The following is a 22034-nucleotide window of genomic DNA, read 5'->3' as shown; positions in this document are numbered from 1 at the left end:
TCATCACAGGAGCTCAAAGGGCTAGAAAGCTGTCCTTGGCATCACTGAAGCCTGGGCACGGTCATGTGATCAAGCAGGCACAGAGTCAGCTAGGTCTCCTACCTCTACCATTCCCCCAACCTCCTCTGGCACTGGCTAGCACAACAGGGGCAGCAGCTGCATCTGACATGTATCTAACAGAGATGCAGCGCAGGCCAGCCCGCAGGCAGCTGGCACTCTCTGACCCACATGGGTTTGCTCAACAGAGCCGTCCAATATTTCATGTGGGGTGTTGCCTTGGATACTTTTCTCATGGCTATGGCCAAATAATTAAGAATAAGCACCTTGAGGGAGGAAGGGCTTTGGTTGGCTCAGTTTGAGGGCACAGTCTATTTCAGCAGGGAAGGCATGGCACCGGGGACGTAAACTGATGGTCACATTGTGTCCCCAGTCAGAAAAGAGGAAGACTCTGTCAGTGCTCAAAATTCTTCCATATTAATTCTTAGAGAGTGAGTCCATGCCTGGATCCCTGTTAACCTGCCTCATCTATGGCCTGGGGGATCTACTTTAGAACAAATTCATTTTGTCCTGGAATGCAGAGGGACAAGAATATTAGCTGCACGATTATTGCAGCTGTCATAGCTGCCACAGCACCAATGACTTTAACTCGAGCCACTCCCACTGCAGCAACTGCAAATTCCTATCTCTGAAATGAGTACCTTGAGGTGATGCTTGATAACTGCCTAGCTTAACCCTTATAAATTGCTTTTCAGGATTAACCTTAACACATGGTCTTTTCCAGGCAGAGCCATTCTGCGGCTTCCTCCTCCTCACACTCGTTCCTAAGGGACCACCAGAACGATGCTGACTCAGGCTTCTCCCCCCATAAAGGACCACAGGAACAATGCTGACTCGGGCTCCCCCCCACCATAAAGGACCACAGGAACGATGCTGACTCAGGCTTCTCCCCCCATAAAGGACCACCAGAAAGATGCTGACTCAGGCTCCCCCCCAATAAAGGACCACCCAGAACAAAGTGACGTTGATCAGGCTCCCCTACAGTCTATCATGCCCTGATCAGCGGCTCTATGGCAGTGACCTCCTCCACTGGCGTGCTCTTTGATGAACACAAAGGAGATCTGTTGTGAGGCACTATGAGAAGAATATCTCTGACATTCTAAGGGACTGGAACTTCTGCTAGACCTCACAGCCAGAGTTAACAACACAACTTAAAGTCATTTAAGACTTAAGACTGCTGTCCTATTGTGTGCTGAGCCTGTCGGTTTAACCTTGTTTAAGAGAACAATGTAACAGTCAACCTTATTTGCCTTGGATTTCCCGTGATTAACTTTTCAACAGCAGCAAAGGTGTAGCTGTACTCTGAAGCCATGTACTCCTCAACGCCCCCGATCCAAGAATAATGTGTGTTTGTACCTGTGTTGTGACAGCCATTGGCTGGGAACAGAAAATATAGGTTGAAGGCAACCTCATTAAATGGATATCCACCATAAATATTGAACAGAAAGAACATTGGGATAATGCCTGATAAACAATGTTTGTAGTACTGTTTGTTATCTGGGTCAGTTGGAGTCAGCAACTTAATCCCCCGTAAAACTCTTAAAGATTTCTGCAAACTATTCCCTCATTCCTTCCCCCATGTGGTGCTTTCTAGGCTTCTCAATAAATACAGGGCAAAGACCGTTGTTAGGGACGACACACAATCACACAAAAGACAGACACACATGCTAACAGATATATACGGACACACACAGACACACAGAGACATACAGACAGATACAGACACACATGCTAACAGATATATACAGACACACACAGACACACAGAGGCATAGAGACGGATACAGACACAGGAGCAGATCCACAGACAGCCTCCAGGAGGGTTCAAACTCAGACGCAGGCAACAGACAGAGGACATGGGGGGCATGCAGGAGAGAAGTCAAATCTGGGCTCACTCTTGATTAAGTAACTCTGAGGGGAAATGCTTTATTGATTTCTTCCCTTAATGTAACATCAATGCATTATTGGTGACTCTGAGTATATTATTAATACGGTCAAACTGACCACAGCTCACTTCCAACTTTTTGCCTGGCAATCAGGGAGGGTCTCCCCACCTCGTCACTTAATCTGGATAATCCTCACAGACAGCCCAGAGGCTAACTAGACAGTCCTTCAGAAGTATACCCAGAGACCTGTCTCCTAGGCGATTTTAGAGCCTGATAAATTGACAGTATTGACTACTATTCTTAAAAACTGAATCCTTAGCCAGGTTCTATGTCTCCCTTCTCCCTCCAGTGCTTCAGTAACTAGCCAGTGTCCCTTCATGAATTCCAGCCCTGCTTAACCAGTTAGAGTCAGTATCTGCAACCCGGGCAGACAGACTTACTGCCTTTGTCTATGGTGCCATGGGGTGCATGGGCCAAGTGAAGGCGACAGCTGGGTCATTTACAGCCTTGGGCACTGTTCTCTATCTCTGTGGTGTTCAGATAACAACTAGCAGCCTCCACCAGTGCTGTGCTGGCTTTTCCGTTCTCAGCTCTGCCATCTGTGGTTGGGGAAACTGGGGAGCTGAAGAGCCCTGATTCCCTGGCTGCTGCTGTGAGCATCACCCTGCAGTGCAGCAGCAATGCCCTCCTACTGCCCCAGCCATGAGCTTTGCCAACACTCACAGAAGGACCTTCACTGTGCTCAGTTAAGGATGCCAATGCCAGCATGTAGCCACCTCCCCTTGGACGGCAGGGGTTCTGCTCTGAGGGGGGCCTGCCCTTAGTTTCCAAGCATTAACAGACTAACTCCCTCCTCTGGGTCATCAGCCCTCGGGTGGTGTAGCAGCTACTTTCGGAAGTCTCCCTCTGCCACACCCAAGGTCTGGTGATGGGTAACAATTTGGTTCCAGACCAGCAATCCGCCACAGTAAGCTCCCCCTGCTCAAATAACCCTTTAGGTATAGGACAAGACTCATATGGATAGAGAACAACCTTTAAAACAGCCATTGCCACCAGAGAGAAGAGAATTCAAGAAATAAAGAAGGAAATAACTTTTCATGTGCTATGGTTAGATATGATCTTGGTATCCCCAAATCTTCATGCATTGAAATCTCACCCCCATTGTGACAGCATTAATAGGACTGGGATTGGATAAGGTCAAGGGTGAAGCCTCCATGACTGAATCCTGGGGTGGGGGGGGCGTGTCTTGTTAATAAAGCACAAGCCATGCAAGCATGAGGACCTGATGTCCAGCTGACATAAAAGGCAGCTCATAGACAGCAGTGTGAGCCTGTAATCCCTGCTCTGACTGCGTCAGTCAAGCCTAATGGGACAGCTTCCTGTCTCAAAGGAGGTGGGCAGCACTCTTGGAGATGACACCTGAAGTTGTCCTTCAACCTCCACACACGCACATATGTGCACATGTACCTGCATACACACAACACACACACCTATATACACACATTTCAGAAAAGAGGGAGAAGGGCTGGACTGGTACATGTATGCATGTGCCCCTCCCACACCTCACCTTGTCTCTTGCCGCATGCAACACTGGGGCCCCTTGACACACTGAGATTCTGACATCAGCATGGTCATCACCAGACACAGTCTCTTGGCCTCACATCTTTAGAAGCACAAAGTCCATTTCTTTACAAACCTTGCTTCTTTATACCTCACCTAGTCTGTTGCTTTGTGTTACATCAGCAACAGAAAGTTGAACAGAGCAAGAAGAAACTCCTTGGGGCTGGAAAGGTATTCAAAGTCCTCAAGTCTGGAAAGCAGGATCTTGTGTACAAACAGATGGTGCTTACAGTGTGGGAAATAAAGGAAGATGGGGTCAGAGCCTCAGGGTCCTCGGGCTCTCCTGTGCCAGGTCCCAAAAAGAGGCTGTACCAGTGCGGTAGGGGTAAGGGCGGTGGAGACAGCACAGCAAAGCAAGGCACAGGCCTCTGGGCACAGATGGGGACATACATGCAGAGGAGAGTAAAAGAATACTGGACAGAGAGAAGGACGGTGGTGTCACACCAAACGCTTTCTGCTTGGTGCCACAAAGGAAATGATGGGGACATGTTGGCCGGCAGCTGCTGAAGTCTTAGATGGCTGCGGTGCTGACCTAACCTATATGGTTCCCCTTTGCACTGATTTCCAGACACCTTCTATTATACGTACACCACTACTCAAGGAGTCACCAGAAAGGAAAAGCAGGCAGCCAGCTAAATTACGACCAGGGTGCTAGCTGCTTTTCTCATCACTGTGACAAAATGCTTGACACCACAACTTCAAGGAAGAGAGGTTTATTTTGACCCGGTATTGTTTTTTTTTTCTGTTGCTGAGATAAAACACTACAACCAAAGACACTTAGGGAAGGAAGGGTTTATATTGGCTTATGGCTCCAAAGGGGTAAGAGCTCATCATGCTGGGAAGACCTGACAACCGGAAGGCATGGTGGTCAGAGCAGGAAGCTCAGAGCTCACATCCTCAATCCCAAGCATGAAGCAGAGCGAGAGTGAACTGGAAGGAAGGTGGGGTTATGAACCCCCAAAGCCCACCCCAGGGACATACTTCCTCGAGCAAGGCTGCACCAACAGAACCCCACCCCAAACAGTGTCACCAATTGGGAACAAATGTTCAAATATGAGAGCCTCTGGGATACATTTCTCATTCAAGTACTGCAGGACTCTCCCCATCAACACAATTCCAGAAGGTTCAGTCAATCGTGGTGGCTGGCCCAACAAAGCCTCTGATGGGGGTGTGTGGCACGGTTTGTTCACATCTGGGAACATCAGGAAGCAGAGAGCAGGGCCGGAAGTCAGGGCTGGATATAACACTCAAAGGTCTGTACCCTCCCAAAACGGGGCCACCAGCTGGAGACCAGGTGTTAAAACACATGAACCTGTAGGGAACATTTTACTTCCAAACCGTAACACCCACCACCGCCTTCAAGACGAAGTCCAATTTTAAAGCTGACACAGTATGAACTGATGCTGTTCAGAATCAATGAAATATGTCAGCTCACTCAAACCTTCTAGAAACCGCTCTGAAGGGCCAGTGAGACAGCTCAGGGAGTAAGGGTGATTGCAGCCAAGACTGAGGACCTGAGTTCGAGCCCCAGAACATACATGGTAGAAAGAGAACAGACTTCTGCAGGTTGTCCTCTGACCTCCATATGCATGCCATGCCATGCACAGACACACACACACACACACACACAAAATAAATACATAAGTGTAAAAATAATGAGGACACCCAGTAGTAGGCAAGAGTGGGGAACAGAGAAGGACACAAAGCAAAGGTCTAATAGAGTGGACTTCTCTTAGGGTGTGGGGACTGGGTGGCTGTGTTGGCTGCAGAGAACTGGGAACGGGGACTGCTGAATGCCACTGAACCATTTATCTTTAAATGGGTAATTAACTGTATGTGATGTTAATTTCATTCCCATATTAAATATTGTATTTGAGGAGGCCTTGAGATGATGGGTGAGTTCCAGAGCCTTGCTCTCAGCACTACCCCCACCCCCATGGCTTCCCCACTCCATGGCCGCCACCCTTGACACTACAGCCCCCAGGCACCTGTTGTGCTGTCATCTGCCCTTCCAACTTTTCCACGTTCCTCTCACTCAGTGGAACACTGAGGCCACTGGTGACCTCAGTTAAGATGCAGGTGCCTGGGCTTTACCCTGGGAGCCTCAAGTTCTCAACCTCTGGGGGTCAAACAACCCTTTCACAGGGGTCACCAAAGACCACTGAAAAACATAGATATTTGATGTGGGAAGGTCTTCTGTTTTAATAAAGAAACTGCCTTGGCCAGCCCTTAGGTGGGTGGAGTAGACAGAACAGGAAAAAGGAAGTGAGGTAGATGGCTCAGACAATTGCCCTGCCTCTCCTCTCTGGGGCAGGCCGCCGTGCCTCTCCTCAGGGAGACAGATGTGATGGAGCCAGCCGTTCAGACATGCTGAATCTTTCCCGGTAAGACACCATTCGTGGTGTTACATAGATTATTAGATATGGGTTAAAGCAAGAGATGTGAGAATTAGCTAATAAGAGGCTGGAACTGATGGGCCAGGCAGTGTTTAAAAGAATACAGTTTGTGTGTTGTTATTTTGGGGCATAAGCTAGCCGGTGGCCTGGAGCAGGGGCGGCGGGAAGTGGCCCTCATCCCATCACTACAGATATTTACATTACGATTCATAACAGCAGCAAAATTTCAGTTAAGAAGTGGCAAAGAAAATAACTTGATGGTTGGGATCACCACAACATGAGGAACTGTGTTACAGGGTCGCAGCACTGGGAGGTTGAGGACCATTACTCAGACCATTTTTATGGAGTAGAACCTGGCTCTTGAAGTGTGACAGATCCACAGATAATTCTCCTGGGGTCCAAGGTTGCAATCCAGGACTGGCAGCGTAGCTAAGTTAGTGTGCTTGCCCAGCACACATGACACCCAGACTCTGTACCCAGCACCACATGAGGAAGGATGCACATCCACACATATGCATGTATACACACACACACATATACACACACACCTCACCTGGCTACAGAAAATGTGACTTTCCAGTGGGGAGGTCCCAGCATCAGTGTTGTTGAAGCAACACAGACAATTTTCCCTGCTCCCCTGCCTTCCCTTCTGGCTCAAAAAGCACTGACTACAAATGGCAGAGGTCTTTTAGCTTCTTAGGCAAATATAATTACGAAAGTAAATAAAGCATGAACCACCACAGAACACACTCAATGTTCACATTAAAATTCACATTTTTCTTCCCCTGAATGTTTAATTATCTGAGCCTCGTGTTTGGAGTGCTGAAAAAGTGGTCAATTGCAAAGGGCACAGAGCTGCTCCCTCGCGCTGTTCAGCTTATGAAAGGAAAGGAGGGACTTTTATGAAAATCTAAATATCCCTGTTCACTTGTTCATCCATCAGATACTTCCTGAAGATCCCCGTTATATGATGGACCCTTTGCTAGTCAGGACCCAGCAGGGACCAAGGCAGACCTGAGCGTGTACCACAGTTAGCTTCACTTGCCAATCTGATAGAAACCTAGAGTCACCCAGGAAGAGGGACCACCAACTGAAGCACTGCCTCCATCAGACTGGCCAGGAGCCTCCATGTCTGAGAGGCATGTTCTTGCTGTAGAAAGGCCCAGGCCACTGAGAGACGTCATCCCAAGGTATATGGGCCTGAGCTATGCAAAGATGCCAGCTGAACAAGCCAGCAAGCAGTGTTCCACTGATGGCTTCTGCTTCAAGTCCCTACCTCAGCTTCCCTCAGTGATGAACTATTATAACCTGTAAGATGAAATACACCCTTTCTTCCCCAGGTTGCTTTTGGTGCCAGTTTAGCACAGTAACAGACGCATATAGTGCAGGGCGTCTCTGCTTTACACAGCACACAGGCATCCAGCTCACTCTAGCTCCAGGGAATCTGATTCTGGCCTCTCTGAATGTCCCCCCACATATTTACATAATTAAAAACAACCGATCTTTTTCTAATATATTTACAGATTCCAGCACATTTGAGGCCGAAGCAGGAGGATGAAGAGTTTTAGGTCAGCCTGAGCCACAAATTGCAACCTTGGAAAGAAAAATGAGGGAAGTGGGGAAGGAGCAAGAGATAGGAAGAGAGGATGCGGAAGGGAAGTGCAGGGCAAAGAGAAGGGATGGGTAGAGTGGTGAACGGTTCACAGCCTGCAGGTCACGACCCCCACAGGGGTCATTTGTAATGAGGAGGGGAAAGGAGAGAAATTTGGAAAGGGTAAATTCCAGAAAGTTCCAAAGCGAAGTTTGCACCTGTGGCTGAGCAAGAGCTATATCAACCCAGGCCAATGAAAGGGCTGCGTGGGCAGGATGTGTCCCCACCCCACCCCGGCCAGTCAACCTACAGGTCCCGCCTTTTCTGCACTCTTCCCCTCCCACCTTGTTCCCTTGTGTGGCTCAGCCTGTAACATGCATCTGCAGTGAACACTAGAGGTTCCCCTGCCACTGCCTACACAGCACAGTCTACCTGACAGACATTCACACTGCAGTCAGCACTTCCGGTAACCTACAGGCGAAGCAAAGCTGATATGTGAACACTATGTCATTCTATACTAGGGAGTTAAGTATCTGTAGATTTGGGTAGTGTTTGGTGAGGGGATTCCTGGGACCCACTCCCCAGGGATGCCGAGTGAGCATGCGCACCAACCCACCACATGATGGTAGCCTTTGGCATCAGGTAAATGGAGGGATGTAGAACTGCTGTGGCCCTGGGCTTCATTTGACCAATCCCTTCAGAACAACATCACAGGGTCATAGGGTCAGGTGGTTGATTAGAGTATTTGAAAGCAGTCCTCAGGGATCTGACATGCAGAGCGGGCCTGTCTCCATGGCTTCATTCAACAGAGAGGTTAAGTTTGACCATAGCCTTAAAGCAAGTCCCTCTGGCACTGACCACACACACGGCACAAGTGCACACATCACACAGGCAGATGCCCTAATGCCTAACACTCCCATGTGCATACTCACCCATGCCAGCCTGCAGCTCACCCACGACAGCCTGCAGCACACCCACACCAGCCTGCAGCTCACCCACGACAGTCTGCAGCTCACCCACGACAGCCTGCAGCTCACCCACGACAGCCTGCAGCTCACCCACGACAGCCTGCAGCTCACCCTCACCTCACGCTCTGCAGAGTCTTCCTCTCCCACACAACAAACACAGGACCCTCTCGGGTCACCTCAGCTCATCCTCCTGCAGTCTCTGCCCCTGAGGGGATAGAGCCTCAGCCTGGTCTCTTGGAAGCCCCTTCCTTCAGGAGGAAGCAGCCAGTAAACCTTTACCTGACCTGACAGGAGAAATGAGTGGCCTGGGCCTCCAGTGCTGTAGAAACATTAGTCCTCTCTCCCTCTCCTGGCACAATTAACCTATCAGATCTGTTCTCTTACACATCAGATGTCTATTACCCACTAGACACTGGGGCAGCCATGTGGTAGACAGATACAGGCAGCCTTGGGGCCCACATTGCCTCACTGAGTCCCAAAGGGTCTGGCCAGCTTTTGAGGCCCACCAGGCTCTACCCACTCTTAGTCTCAGATAGCTCTCTGCCTGGCACATTCTTTTGATTCTGGTTTATAGACAAGTTCTGAACACAACTGGGCCAGCTATGATCTCACTCAGTCAAGTGTCAAATCTCCCCATGCTAAGGAGGGCCCTCACCAACCGAGTAGGCGTCTCTCCAGTTCCAGGTGCCCGAAGAACAAGTATCCCATTCCCCATCTCCTGTGAGCCTCTCTGCCCAGATCCACTGCCATTAACAGACATAGCACATGCCTGGTCTACCAGTCAATGCCACCATCCAATCTTCCAGCTAGGCCCTAGGTATCTTCTCTCACCCTTCCAAACTGTCCAAGTATGTACTTCCAGGTTAAGAGACATAAATATCCTAGACAACATCACAACCTACACAGAAACCCTATCTTCCCTCTGACCCCAAGCCCAGGGAATGGCACATTGTGGTGGCAAGAGTATTATGTAGTCAGAATGGTCTAATGGGCACCACCTTCTTGCTAAGGTGGTCTCAGTCATAAATCGCCCTAAACAAAACGCCCCACAGAATGGTATTTCTACACCAGGAGGGCAGTTACACAGACAGAGAAAAATGAAGAGGGTGCTGTCCCATCTCAGATGATATCCATCCATTACTCTTCTCGTTGCTGTGACAGAGAGAGTTTAAGGAAGGGAAGGATCATTTTGGCTTATGATCCAAGGGTTCCATCCACCACGGCGAGAGAGGCATAGCAGCAGGAGCCTGGGGAGACTGGCCACACCGCATCCACACTCAGGAAGCAGAGAGAGATGCACGCTGGTGCTCAGCTCACTCCTTTTGATTCTGCCCAGAGAATGGTGTCTTGCCCAGCTACAGTGGGACTTCCTACCTCAATTAACCCAATCTAGAAACTTCCTTGTAAAAGATGCCCAGGTATATGTCTCCTAGGTGACTCTAGACTCTGTCAAGCTGATGACCAATATGAGTCATTACATCTCAGCATCACCACCCAAGGTCCATGGAACAGGAGGTGGAGGAGAGCAGGTGGGAAGCCTAGGCTCTGTCCTTGCTCCACTATCAAGATGCTGTCGGACTCAGTGAAGCTCATATATCTCCTGGACAGGGTCAGCGCCTGCATCGTGAATCAATAACGCCTATGCTGCCTCTACACTCTCTTGAAAGAAAATAAAATAATAAACAGGACAAAATACCCCTTTGTTAAAATTGTTATATACAATCCATCAGACACAGCAGGTCTGTGGGTTTTCCTACATCAGAATCTTCTGGGACACTTGGTAAAAATGCAGAGCCCTGGCTCTGTTCCAGCTCCCTGGAAACATACCTTCAGGGTGGGAGAGCTTCAGAAAGCTGGAGTTCTAAAAGCATGTCATTTCTGTTTCTAACATACGCCCAAGCCTCAGAATACAGAATCTCTCAAAGAGCACTTAATCCCATTGTTGCCACGAGGTGATTTTCTCAATGTAAGCAGTTTCCTTGAAACGGAGAAGCGTTGGGACAGCTGGAACAATGCTTTAGAACCCTTGAACCGAAGCTAAATCTAGTTGCCTTCTCTGGAGTGACACCTTCGGGTGATTGTGTGAATCAGCCAGTCTCGCAGCTATCATCCAATTACTCTGAGTCCTGCCACCAGCGGCAACACCCCGTTAAACATCAGGGTCATTCGAGTGTTGGCTAATTAAAGTCTTCAAAAGCGTGCAGTGAGAACACCACCGCTATATCAGAAGCAGACATCAAACCGAAAAAAGGAGAAAAGATAAAGAACAAAAAGGAAAAATAGAAACTTTTATTCAGAATGTATGTGGCTTTTCCTTCAAAATGACCCTAAGGGCTGGGAAGATGGGTCAGTGGGCAAAGCGCTTGCCACACAAGCATGACCCGACTTGAACCTCTAGCAAGCCTCACGTAAAAGCCAGGTTCAGCAACACATACTTGCAATTCCAGCAGTAGGAAGAGCCTTGTGATGTCATAGTCTTGCTGAACTGGTTCAGTGAGAGACCCTGCCTCAAAACTAAGGTAGACAGTGATGAAGGAAGGTACCCAAAGTCAACCTTCAGGGCTCCACACACAGGCACACACACACACACACACACACACACACACACACACACACACACGCGCGCGCGCGCGCGCGCGAGTGCGTGTGCACTCACTCAATGGCCTTACAGTCAAACTGGCCCCATTTGAAAGGCCAGAGGGGTCAAAGGGTAGAAAGAAAAGAAAAAATGTGAGGTCAAGATCTCTTACAAAGAATCTGGAGCAATGATTCAAACTAAGCTCATCATGACTTTTGTTTCAGGTTCAATAAAGTAATAGAAGAAAGGGCAATAAAACGTTTCTGAGAATTGGTGGATGGACTGCCCGGGGCTGTGATCCTCGAAAAGGCAGAATGCGCGATTTCACAGTTTCCTTTAAAGGTAATGGATTGTCGGAAGCCAAAGTGCCAGCCGTGTGCTGTTTTAGGACACTTGAATACATAAAATGTGTGGCAGAAACGACACAACGGACCCAGGAGGGAAGGGGAAGCTCTAATATCACATAAGAAATGGCACACAGTATTAACCCAAGGTAAGCTATAGTGATTAATGGTGCAGGGATCACCATGGCAACCACACAAAATATAATACAAAGAGGTGTGTGTGTGTGTGTGTGTGTGCGTGTGTGTGCGTGTGTGTGTTGAATACATACATGGCAGGGGGAGTACATGCACCCATGCACATGCGCAGAGGCTAGAGGATGACATCAGGAACTGCTCTACCACGCGTTGCCTTATTCCTTAGGACAGGGTTTCTCACTGGACCTGGGGCCAGCAAGCCCCAGGGATCCTCCTGCCTCCATCACCCTCAACACTAAGATGAGATGTGTGTGTCAAGCACATCTATTTTTGGTTTTGTTTTTTTAACAAGGGTGCTGAGGATTTGAAATCAGGTCCTCATGCTGTGTGACAAGGGCTCTTACTCACCCAGCCAGCTCCTCACCCCTGGGTTATACAGTCTTATATCCAGTAGAAGAAACAGAACAGAACACTCTTAGTAGATTAACCCAGAAGACAGCAGGATAAGAGCCCCAGGAGAGCAACTGCAAGAACAAAATTCCAAAGGGGATGAAGAGCAGCGAACAGAGAGGTGGTAGACATGACTCTGAGCATGTGAAGGAGAAATCAGCTAAACGCCCCATCAGGAGACTGAGCTCAGGTGAGACACAAAGCAAGCCCAAGGCAAGAGAGGCGGCTCAGAACAGTGCTTGTGGTACTGGCATGATAACTGAGCTTCACGGGCAGTCACCTCATAAAGGGGCCAGGCGAGGGAGTGCACACCAGTGACCACAGCACTGGGGAGCCAGAAACAGGAAGATCTCTGGGGTTCACTGGCTAGACAGCCTACCCAAACTCATGAACTTCAGGTTCAGTGAGAGACATCTCCAAAAAAAAAAGTGGGAAATATTGTGGAAGATACATACCCTAGACTGACTTCTGACCTCTACACACTCATGTGTACACACACACACACACGTGTACGCAAACATGTATGTCCAAACACCAATATAAAAAAGGCAAAACCTAATTCTGCTGCTTATTAAATTTAAAACACAATGCTAAACGTATCAGAATAGGAAATTACAAGCCAGGAGTGCACTACCAGAAGGAAACTGGACCAGCTGTTACTTTCAGAACAAACAGAGCTTAATACAAAGAGTAGAATCAACTCTATTCCACTGAAAGACTACAGCACAGTTCTCTTCCTGCTAGCCAGAGAGAGCTGCCCATTTCCAGACAGCTGTCCATTTGGAAAATTTCACAAAGCGCTCTTATGTCCTAAATAAGGAAGAAGGGAGGGCTTCAAATTCTTTATACTAGGTGTTTACAAACAAAATCTCCATGTCACTTACCCACCAAAGAAGACTGCTATGTGGAAGCACAGCAGTGTGCAATGCCACGAGCAGCCTCTAGAGGGGGTGAGTAGGTTATATGAAGTCATATTGGTGGGGTTCTCATGAAAAGATTAGTGTATTAATGAGAAAAGATCCACTGGAGGCTCACCATCTCTCTGCCTCGCCTCGTGTACAGACACAATTGGAAGGTAGCCATCTGCAAACTGGGAGGATATGGCCCTTACCTGTAATCGAATCAGCCAGGACATTGATATCGTGTGCTATTCAAGCTCCCCAGACTGGTGTTCCATTTCAGCAGAGCAAGCTGAAGGACAGCTGGGACACACTTAGGCGGCATCTGCTTTGCCTGTCCTCAGGATCGTGTTGTGGAAGGAGAAGTAAGGTCCTCGAAGAAGAATCTGGCATGGCACTATTCTTCTCCAGAAGACCGCGAAAACCCACACTGTCTCGAAGCTCGGGACAGCATGCTGCTCTCAGATCTGCCTCAGGCTGTACAACCAATCCACTACTGCGCACATAATGCCTGGAGCTGACACTAGCCAAGTCCAGGCTGCTCCTTGGGACTTCTGAGTCCCAGGGCTGAACAACAGTTTCTGCCTTAGGCTGCTTCTGTCAGCCTGTCCGGAGACACTCTTCTGCATTTTGTAACCACTGCCATTCTGTGCAGCAGTAGGTCCATGGGTCTGACAGGACGGGTGCCACCCTGAAGACCCAAGTGTGTGTACACTCGTCTATCAGTGTGCACGTGAAAGCGTGTGTGTGTGTGTGTGCGTGTGTGTGTGTGTGCACGCGCGCGTGTGTGTGTGCTGTATGTAACTGTGAATGTGTGTGTGAATGCATCCACATGCATGTCCATGACCACTCATGGGAACACATGCCTGATCTCCAGTTTTCTGAAGACCAGCAGAAAGCAAGCTGCTAATTCAAATGCTGTGGCCAAGGGATCCATAGTGGGTGGCCACCCAGGTGAGCCCTTGTTTCATGGAGGCAGATCTTTGGCTCTAAAGGATGCTTATCTCAACCAAAGGCTGCAGAGCTTGCTTCTTTGCGGCTTCCCCGCTGGCATTCTACCACTCCTTTGTATTACGTTTTGCATTTTATGTTTACATTCAGGTTAACGTTTAGAAAAACCCAGAATCCTCTCCACCATGCCAGCCTGGAAGAGACCTCAGCTTCAGCCCTGTTATTGGCACAGGTTTGGATATGCATAAGGACCAGTCCCAGCTCTCAGAGTGAGCAGCAACTCTGGCTTTTTGGCTAAAGCTGGCCTGGTCCAGAGGATACTGGTCCAGGGAGCACTGTCCAGTCCTAAAAGGAGAAAGTGTGTGAAGATGGCTACACTCGAGGAAGGATGTTGCTGAAGAGATGCGGGGAGGGGATGGGGCACCAGAGGACAACCAGTTTGACTCTGCTTCAGGTCCTTCTTTGACCACACCAAGTAAGGGTCACGTGCACAGCAAGAAACACACACACACACACACACACACACACACACACACGTTCAGCCACCAGCCCTTCAGCAGGAAGAAACAAGAACCCACTGGCCTGTGCAAGCGTTGCTAACCGCTGTCATTATCTTATTATGTTTAATGATTTTAAGGTCTGCAAAATGAATTCACGACTCTCCACCTCATGCACCTCAAGGCAGAGGCAGCCCTCCTACTTCTCACCTGTGTATTTGGAAAAGGGAATTTCCAAAGCACAACGGCTATGATCCGATTCGTGGGTTGTCTCCAAGACATGGGGTTTAAAAAGAAAAATCCCATCTCTTCCACCTAACCCTAGAGCATCCCCCAGGCTGCATGAGAGAGAGAACGACGTCCCAGTGGCTTTAACTGCCCCCTCTTTCCCTACAAACTGGACAAACCTCCTCTCTGTCCCAAAACTTCACTGTCCATTTCTTTCCTGACACTGGCTCTTTCCCCTCCAACTCCCTGGGAGTCTGACTCCTTGGCCCAATCAATCTGAGATCTGATGAGCAGCAAGACACTGCAAGGGAGGTGTGTTCCATGAAGCACCTGCCACCTGACTAGAGAGAGAGCTGCAGCCTGCGGGCAAGCCAGACCCTGTCCCAGTTCCCATGAAGAGTAAGAGGGTATGCCATTAACTTAAGTGCGTTCTCGGTGTCTCTGCACCCACCCCACAAGACGTCTCTGCCACACCAACCACCCACAAGTTCTAGGTAACTCAATGGTGGTGCCTGAAATGCTGCCTGACTCAAGTAGTGGCAAAAGAACCAACCAGTCACGACTTTATAGCCTGACATATGAAAAGATGGGAGAATGAGCACAGGTTCTAACAGATTCCATGTTCAAATCTTAGAAGCCCTATCTATGACGACAAGAACCACTCAGTGCTTGAGGAGTCTCCCTCAGCAAGTTTGCAAGTTTGTGTGTGTGTGTGTGTGTGTGTGTGTGTGTGTGCTCACACCTGTCCCACTTCAGCTCCTTTGGGAACAAACTTCACTGTCCAGGCATATTTTGTACCCTGGTTGAAAGCTAAAAGAGCAGGCAGTCCTGAAACCTCCTAGTCCTCTGCCTGCAAAGACTCAGCCAGTTTTTGTGACATCTCAATGAGCCAGGACAACAGGAACATCTAAAGCACAAGCATTACAGACACATAGAGCCATCTATCCTGCCCGCTCCAGAAAGCACAGCACATAGACGGAAGAAAGGGAGGTCATGGCAGGTGTTCCAACATCCACACGGGCACTCACACATGGCCACAGAATGGCTAAGTTGTTTGGCTTTTTGGGTTGTGTGCTGTTGCTGTTTTGTGGTACTGGGGAGTGAACCCATAATCTCATGCCTTCTAGACAAACGCTTGATCAGTGAAGGACATCTCCAGCCTAAATCACTATTTTTTATATGAGTCAGTAAGGCCTTGGCATTAGGAAGTTGTTTCATGCCAACAGAACCCTAAGCTGTATGTGACTACACTTCTCGGAGCCACAGGAGGCTGTAGGTATCCCCAAGAGCTGGAGAAGTTGTCTCCACCATGGCTATGCCATTTCTAACTGTGAAAAAATACCAGGCATGCCAACTCCCTAAAGCTTCACCTAGAGGAAAGACCTGGGGTTTCAGGGGGCCAAGAGCACCTCAGTCTCTGAGGCTCTGTAAACAGGAAGCCTTTCCTAACATCCGCAGCCCCCTCCACCGCCAGGACCTCCATGGTCATGCACATGCTGATTCTCCACTCAGGAGTAGAGTGTTAATTGGAGTCAAAGATTCCTCGGCACGGCAGGCCCCTCGGGGAACCCCCACGCAGCCACCGGGAAGTGCTTAGGGACATGATTCACAGAGTGGGCTCTGGTTAAGAACGTACTGTGCCTGCCCGGTGGCCTATGACAGCATCCACAGGATGAGCTTCCTCTACCCCAATCATCTCTCCAGCTTAACCCTACAAGTATCAAGAGAAACTGCAAAGGGCTGGGGAGATGGCTCCATCAGTAAAGTTCTTGCCGTGCCTGGATCCCGAGAGTATGCTGGCTGGTGGCCTGGATGAATTAGTGAGCCCAGATCCTAGTTAGAGACCCTGTCTCAACAAACAATGTGAGCCCCACCCCCCAAAAAAAAAAAAACAAAAAACAAAGTGAAGGTGAACAGTGGCTAAGAAATAACACTCAGAGTTGATCTCTGATATCCACACACTCACACATGTGCATGTGCACACACACATAAATAATACATCTAATTGTCTGATTAAATAAATACTCAGAAACTTCAGAGATGCTCTCTTGGGATGAATCAAGCCCCTCCAAATTTTGTATGCTAAAATCCTAACCCCAGCACCTCACAATGTGACTGTCTAGAGATGGGATTTTAAAAGAGATGACTGATAACTTGATAAGAGGGAGCCATTATGGGGTTAGGGAGAAATCTGTTGCTAGGGTAACTCCCAGGGATCTACAAGGATGACCCCAGTTAAGACTCCTAGCAATAGTGGAGAGGGTGCCTGAAATGGCCTTCTCCTGTAATCAGATTGATGACTACCTTAATTGTCATCATAGAACCTTCATCTAGTAAATGATGGAAGCAGAGGCAGAGATCCACAGCCAACCACTGGGCCGAGCTCCCAGAGTCCAGTCAAAGAGTAGGAGGAAGGATTACATGAGCAAAGGGGTCAAGATCATGATGGGGAAACCCACAGACAGTTGAACCAAGCTAGTGGGAGCTCACTGACTTTGGACTGATAGCTGGGGAACCTGCAAAGATCCTAACTAGGCCCTCTAAACATGGGTGACAATTCTGTGGCTTGGGCAGTCTGTGGGGCCATTAGCAGTGGGACCAGGATTTATTCCCAGTGCATAAACTGTATTTTTGGAGTCCATTGTCTATGAAGGGATACCTTGCTCAGCCTAGATACAGTGGGGAAGGACTTGATCTTGCCCCAACTTTAAGACTTTGTTGACTCCCCATGAGAGACTTACCCTTTCTCAGGAGTGGTGGATGGGGGGTTGGGTAGGGTGAAGATGAGAGGAGAAGGAGGAGGAGAGGGAGAGGGAACTGTAGTTGGTATGTAAAATGGAGAAAAAAAATACTTTTAAAAAAATGATGGCTAAATTACCGTAGTACCAAAGGAGCCATGGACCAAACTGAGTGGTGTCCTTGTAAGAGGAAATCTGGACACCTGGAGACACCAGGAAGGATCACCTACACAGAAGAGGACCGCATGAGGACTCCGAGAGAACATGGCAATCCAACAGCCCAACAGCAAAGGCATGGGGACACTAGGCATTGGACCTCCGCCATCCAAGGAAGGAAAAAAATAAATAAATCTTTGCTGTTTCAGTCACCTGGCCTAGAGAAGTTTGTTACCGAAACAAGCTGATACAAACATGCAGACAGGTAACCAAGGGGTCCCCTTGCAAAGCTGCATCCTTCCCTGACCAGGGACTGTAAAAGTTCACCCTACATTCCAGACTTTTCTAGTGGCACAACCATGTCCCTATCAGTAAGGAACCAGCCACGGCTGCAGAGGCTGCCATTGGCCCAGCTAAATGTCAATGATACACAGCCCAAAGTGCACCTCACAGAGGGAGGCGGGAGTCCATATCTCAACCCTCAAGGAAACGTTAGGAAGAGTGATCTGGGACAGCTGAGGGTGAGGACCATGTCTCACTTCCCTGTAGCTCCAATCAGGCTCCCCATGGTACCAGCTTTACCCCATACCCTTGTGAGCCGCACACACAAAGGCACTCTCTTCTCTCTCATTTTCTGCAAATTAGAACCGTGCTAGTGGAGGGAAAAAAAATCTACAGAAGAGAAAGGTACGAGCAAACACCCCTCTGGTTGTCAAAGCTTGCCCTTGTGACATGTCACTTCGGACATTAATCACGTGTGGTTCCTGGGAGCAGCTCCTGCCCACCAAAAACTGCAGCATGAGAGTGTTGGGCCTGTTCTACTCAGCTGAGTTCTCACTAACACCATCTTCTTGACCATCACAGTGAGAAGCTATAGACCTGTGACTGGGGACTCCCTTAAATCCAGGAGGAAGCTGATCTCCTGCACTCCCACCCCAAGCCTGCTCAGCGGAGACTTAGGCCAAGTTTTCACAGACAGGAGAAAACCACAGAAAGCCACAGAGAGCCGTGGCAATTGCTACTTCTTCCCACTGCAGCCTCTTACTTAGTCTCCCTAAGATGTCAGACACCCAAAGAGAGGAGGGAGGGAAGGAGAGGGCTGTGTCTTCTCAGGGTAAGTGGGCCAAGACAGAAGCAAGCTGAAAAGAGTAGGCAGCACCAACACAGGCACCATTACCATTTGTTTTTCCAGAAACCTGAAAACAAGATTCCATTGCTAGGCACACATGCGCATGCATGGGAAAGTCAAGGGCTCTCTGGGCTCCTCCTCCTCCCTCTGCTCCTCCAGAGCCATCTTCTGCCCACTGTGACTCCACGGTAAGGTCCCATGAGTGAAAATCTGAAGCGGCTTCAGCTGAATGTACCCCCCACCCCATCCCCCAGCCTCAAAAGTGGTTGGCTCCCCAATTCCAGGAGCAGTCAGCTCTCAGGGAATCGAGTCTTGCTGCCCTGGGAAGGTTCATTCCCTGCCTGCGCTCAATCGATACCGTAGAACCACAGGGACTCCATATCAAAACCCATTAATTCACACTCCACATGGCACCTGCGGAAGGGCCAAGCTGCAGCCCTTTTCAGGTCGGGGAAGCAAATTAACAGTGCCACAGAGGGAAACCTTTAGCTGGCCTCGCAGCACAGGGCAGCGGGCTGTCTCTGAGCATGGCTCCGTGGACATCTGTATTCAGGAGCAGTGGCAATTAGAAACAAAGCCTGCCTATTTATGAGACCTTCTGAGACGTGTTCGCTTCCCTTCTCACATTAACCGTGGCAATTAATTTTTTCTCCAGTGCCTCAGAACAGATGTTTACTGAGTCTTCTGCCAACGGCTGAGGTCTGGGTCCTGACGGTTGGGTGTCTCTTATCTCAACCCTTCCCCAACCCCACCCCATAACATTGAGCCTCCTCTCCACAGACATTTCTGATTTTCTTTATTATCTATCCAGAGCTCAACCCAGGGAGCAACTCTGTCCTTATCTAAAGCATATGTGAAAACAAACGGGAACCGAAGGTTGACGACAACAACAACAGAGCCCGTAGCCCAGTGCAAACTAGCCAGCAGCTATTGACACTGCCCAGAGAACTCCCCTCTGCTCAGGCAGCTGCTCAAACACACCTGGTACTAAGCCTGGTGTCTACCAGTCCCATCTCTCCCGAGGTCCCAGGAATGAAGACCAATCATGACAGGAAGGGCTTTTAATGAGAGACCGGCTTAGGAGCCTGGGTAGCCCCAGTGAGCGAGTAGAATGGGAGGCAAGCACAGGCTGTATGGAACCACGGAGCCACAGAGCCACTCGGAGCCACGGAGCCACGTCAATCCCCTGCCTGGGAGTTCAGGCCACTGCATTCACGACCTTCCAATAAGAAGTTCACACATAGCTAGATGGGTTTCAGAGCAGAATAAGCAGCTCCCCATGACAGCCTCTAAAAGCCACCAGTAGTCACATCCCTAACAGCAAGGAAGCCAAACGTCCAGGGGGCAGAAACAGGCACCATCATTCAAGCTTCCTGTGATGAGAAAACAGCTGACAGATGGTGTTTCCTTGGGATATTATCACAGTCGTCCATGCAGCCATCACATCCAACTGGTTCAGGCAATGTGCTTAAATGTGTTTCCTCCGCAAGTGACAGAAGCCTCAAGATGGCCCCAGGGCCCAGCAGTCTAGGTCCCATGAGGTCACTCTTTCTTTCTTTAGTTGGTAATTTAAGGCGAGACAGGAGAAGGTTCAGGCATGGCTGCTCAGGCCTGAAATCCTAGCACCTGGGAGCTGAAGTGGGAGATTGGGAGTTCAAGGCTACCCTGGGCTACGCAGAGAGAACCTGTTGAGAGGAGAGAGAGAGAGAGAGAGAGAGAGAGAGAGAGAGAGAGAGAGAGAGAGAGAGAGAGAGAGAGAGAGAGAGAGAGAGAGAGGAGGGAGGGAGAGAAAGAGGAAGGTAGGCAGAGAAAAGGGGGGTGGAGAATGACTAGAGAGGAGAGGGAGGGGGTGGAGAGGGAGTGCACAGAGTGCACACACAAGAGGTCTCATCACTAACATCCTGGAGCATACATCCCCTAATTCCAACCACTCCACAATCTAACAGAAGAAACAATCTCAGTTTCTTCCTCTCCCTCTTCCCTTTCTGTGTGATCAGGGAACCCGGGCACCAAATTGGAGGTACTTCTGCCCACCTCTAAGACCTGTTGGGTATGAATGTGATAAGTGAACCACTCATATCCCACCCTGTGACTGGCATCAACCTCCCCCGCTGCCAACAGCATTCACCGTGGTAACAAGAGTTTAGCCAAAGGCTTCTTCCAGCTGCCATCACACAGGCCTGGAGTTGGCTCTCTGCTTGGCCAAGTAGTTCATACAAGAAAGTGATGCCCAGACCAAGCTCAGATAACCTCCTGATTCCCACACACAAGTCAATAGCTCTAATTCTCCCCAACCCTGATGCTTTTGTTGCTGTTGTGATCCTACAGGCCCCACATGGTAGGGAGGAAATCAGGAGCTGAGAGACATGTGGCCCATAAACATCAGAAGTGGAACTCCCAGACTCCCCCTCTCCCAGCCACTTCCTGTTCACCTGTGCAGATGTGATAAACTAGTAAATGTCTGTCACTGTCCTTAGGTGTGCTGTCACCTCCCTGATGAGTTGATCAGCCCCTAAGGCCCAAACCAGGACCATAAGGCCCTCCCTTCCCCCAGTTCCGGTTGCTCATGTATACGTACATGTAACACACCACATCAGGTACAACTTACATATCTGACATTCACAATCTGAACTTAGCAAGATGTGGTTGGGGTGTGATGCGTCATGTTAATAAACAAGCACATTCTTTAAGGAAGGAATCGCCACTCACTTCCACTACTGTCTTGTCTGTGAAGAATCTACCATGCAACCTAAGGTATGAATGGATCCATCAAGGCAAAACAGAAACGGATGTACTGCCTGGAGCTGAATGGCTCCTGGTGACAGCCCAGGGGATCATGATACTCACCAAGTGCGGCATCAGGAGGTCAGCCAGGTAGACGAAAGCAGCTCCCAGAGTGAAGCCAACAGCCACAGGGAAGAAGGCAAAGGCACCGAAGCCCCCTGAGGACGTGGCCATCTCAACCGCTGGTGCTAGCAGGGACCAATAGGAAGCCGCTAACATGACCTGCAGAAACCACAGGGAACAACAAGTCATTGACCAATTGCCTTAGTGAGGGTGTCTACTGCCCCGACTCAACACCATGATCAAAACGCAAGCTGGGGAGGAAATGGTGGCTTATACTTCCACACTGTAGTCCATTACTAAAGGAAGTCGGGACAGAAACTCAAACAGGGCAGGAACCTGGAGACAGGATATAATGCAGAGGCCACGGAGGAGTGCTGCTTACTGGTTTGCTCCTCATGGCTTGCTCAACCTGCTTTCTTATAGAACCCAGGACCACCAGTCCAGAGATGGCACCACCCATATGGGCTGAACCTTCCCCCATTGATCACTAATTGAGAAAATGCCTCATAGCTGGATTCATGGAGGCATTTCCTCAACTGAGGTTCATTCCTTTGTGATGACTCTA

General features: G+C 49.2%; 1 protein-coding gene across 1 annotated transcript in view; it reads right to left on the bottom strand.

Annotated features, from left to right (window-relative positions):
• Slc39a11 (solute carrier family 39 member 11) overlaps positions 1-22034 on the bottom strand; it is a 107507-nt gene that overhangs the window by 44806 nt on the left and 40667 nt on the right. Inside the window, exon 4 of the mRNA XM_042054857.1 lies at positions 21470-21628. Coding sequence (XP_041910791.1) covers positions 21470-21628 — 159 coding nt within the window. The remainder of the gene's footprint in view (positions 1-21469; positions 21629-22034) is intronic.

This window comes from Arvicola amphibius, chromosome 4 (genome assembly GCF_903992535.2).
Source record: "Arvicola amphibius chromosome 4, mArvAmp1.2, whole genome shotgun sequence".
Classification (NCBI taxonomy): Eukaryota; Metazoa; Chordata; class Mammalia; order Rodentia; family Cricetidae; genus Arvicola; species Arvicola amphibius.
The sequence above is the reverse complement of the archived record's forward strand: the minus strand, read 5'-3'. Positions and strand labels throughout refer to the sequence as shown.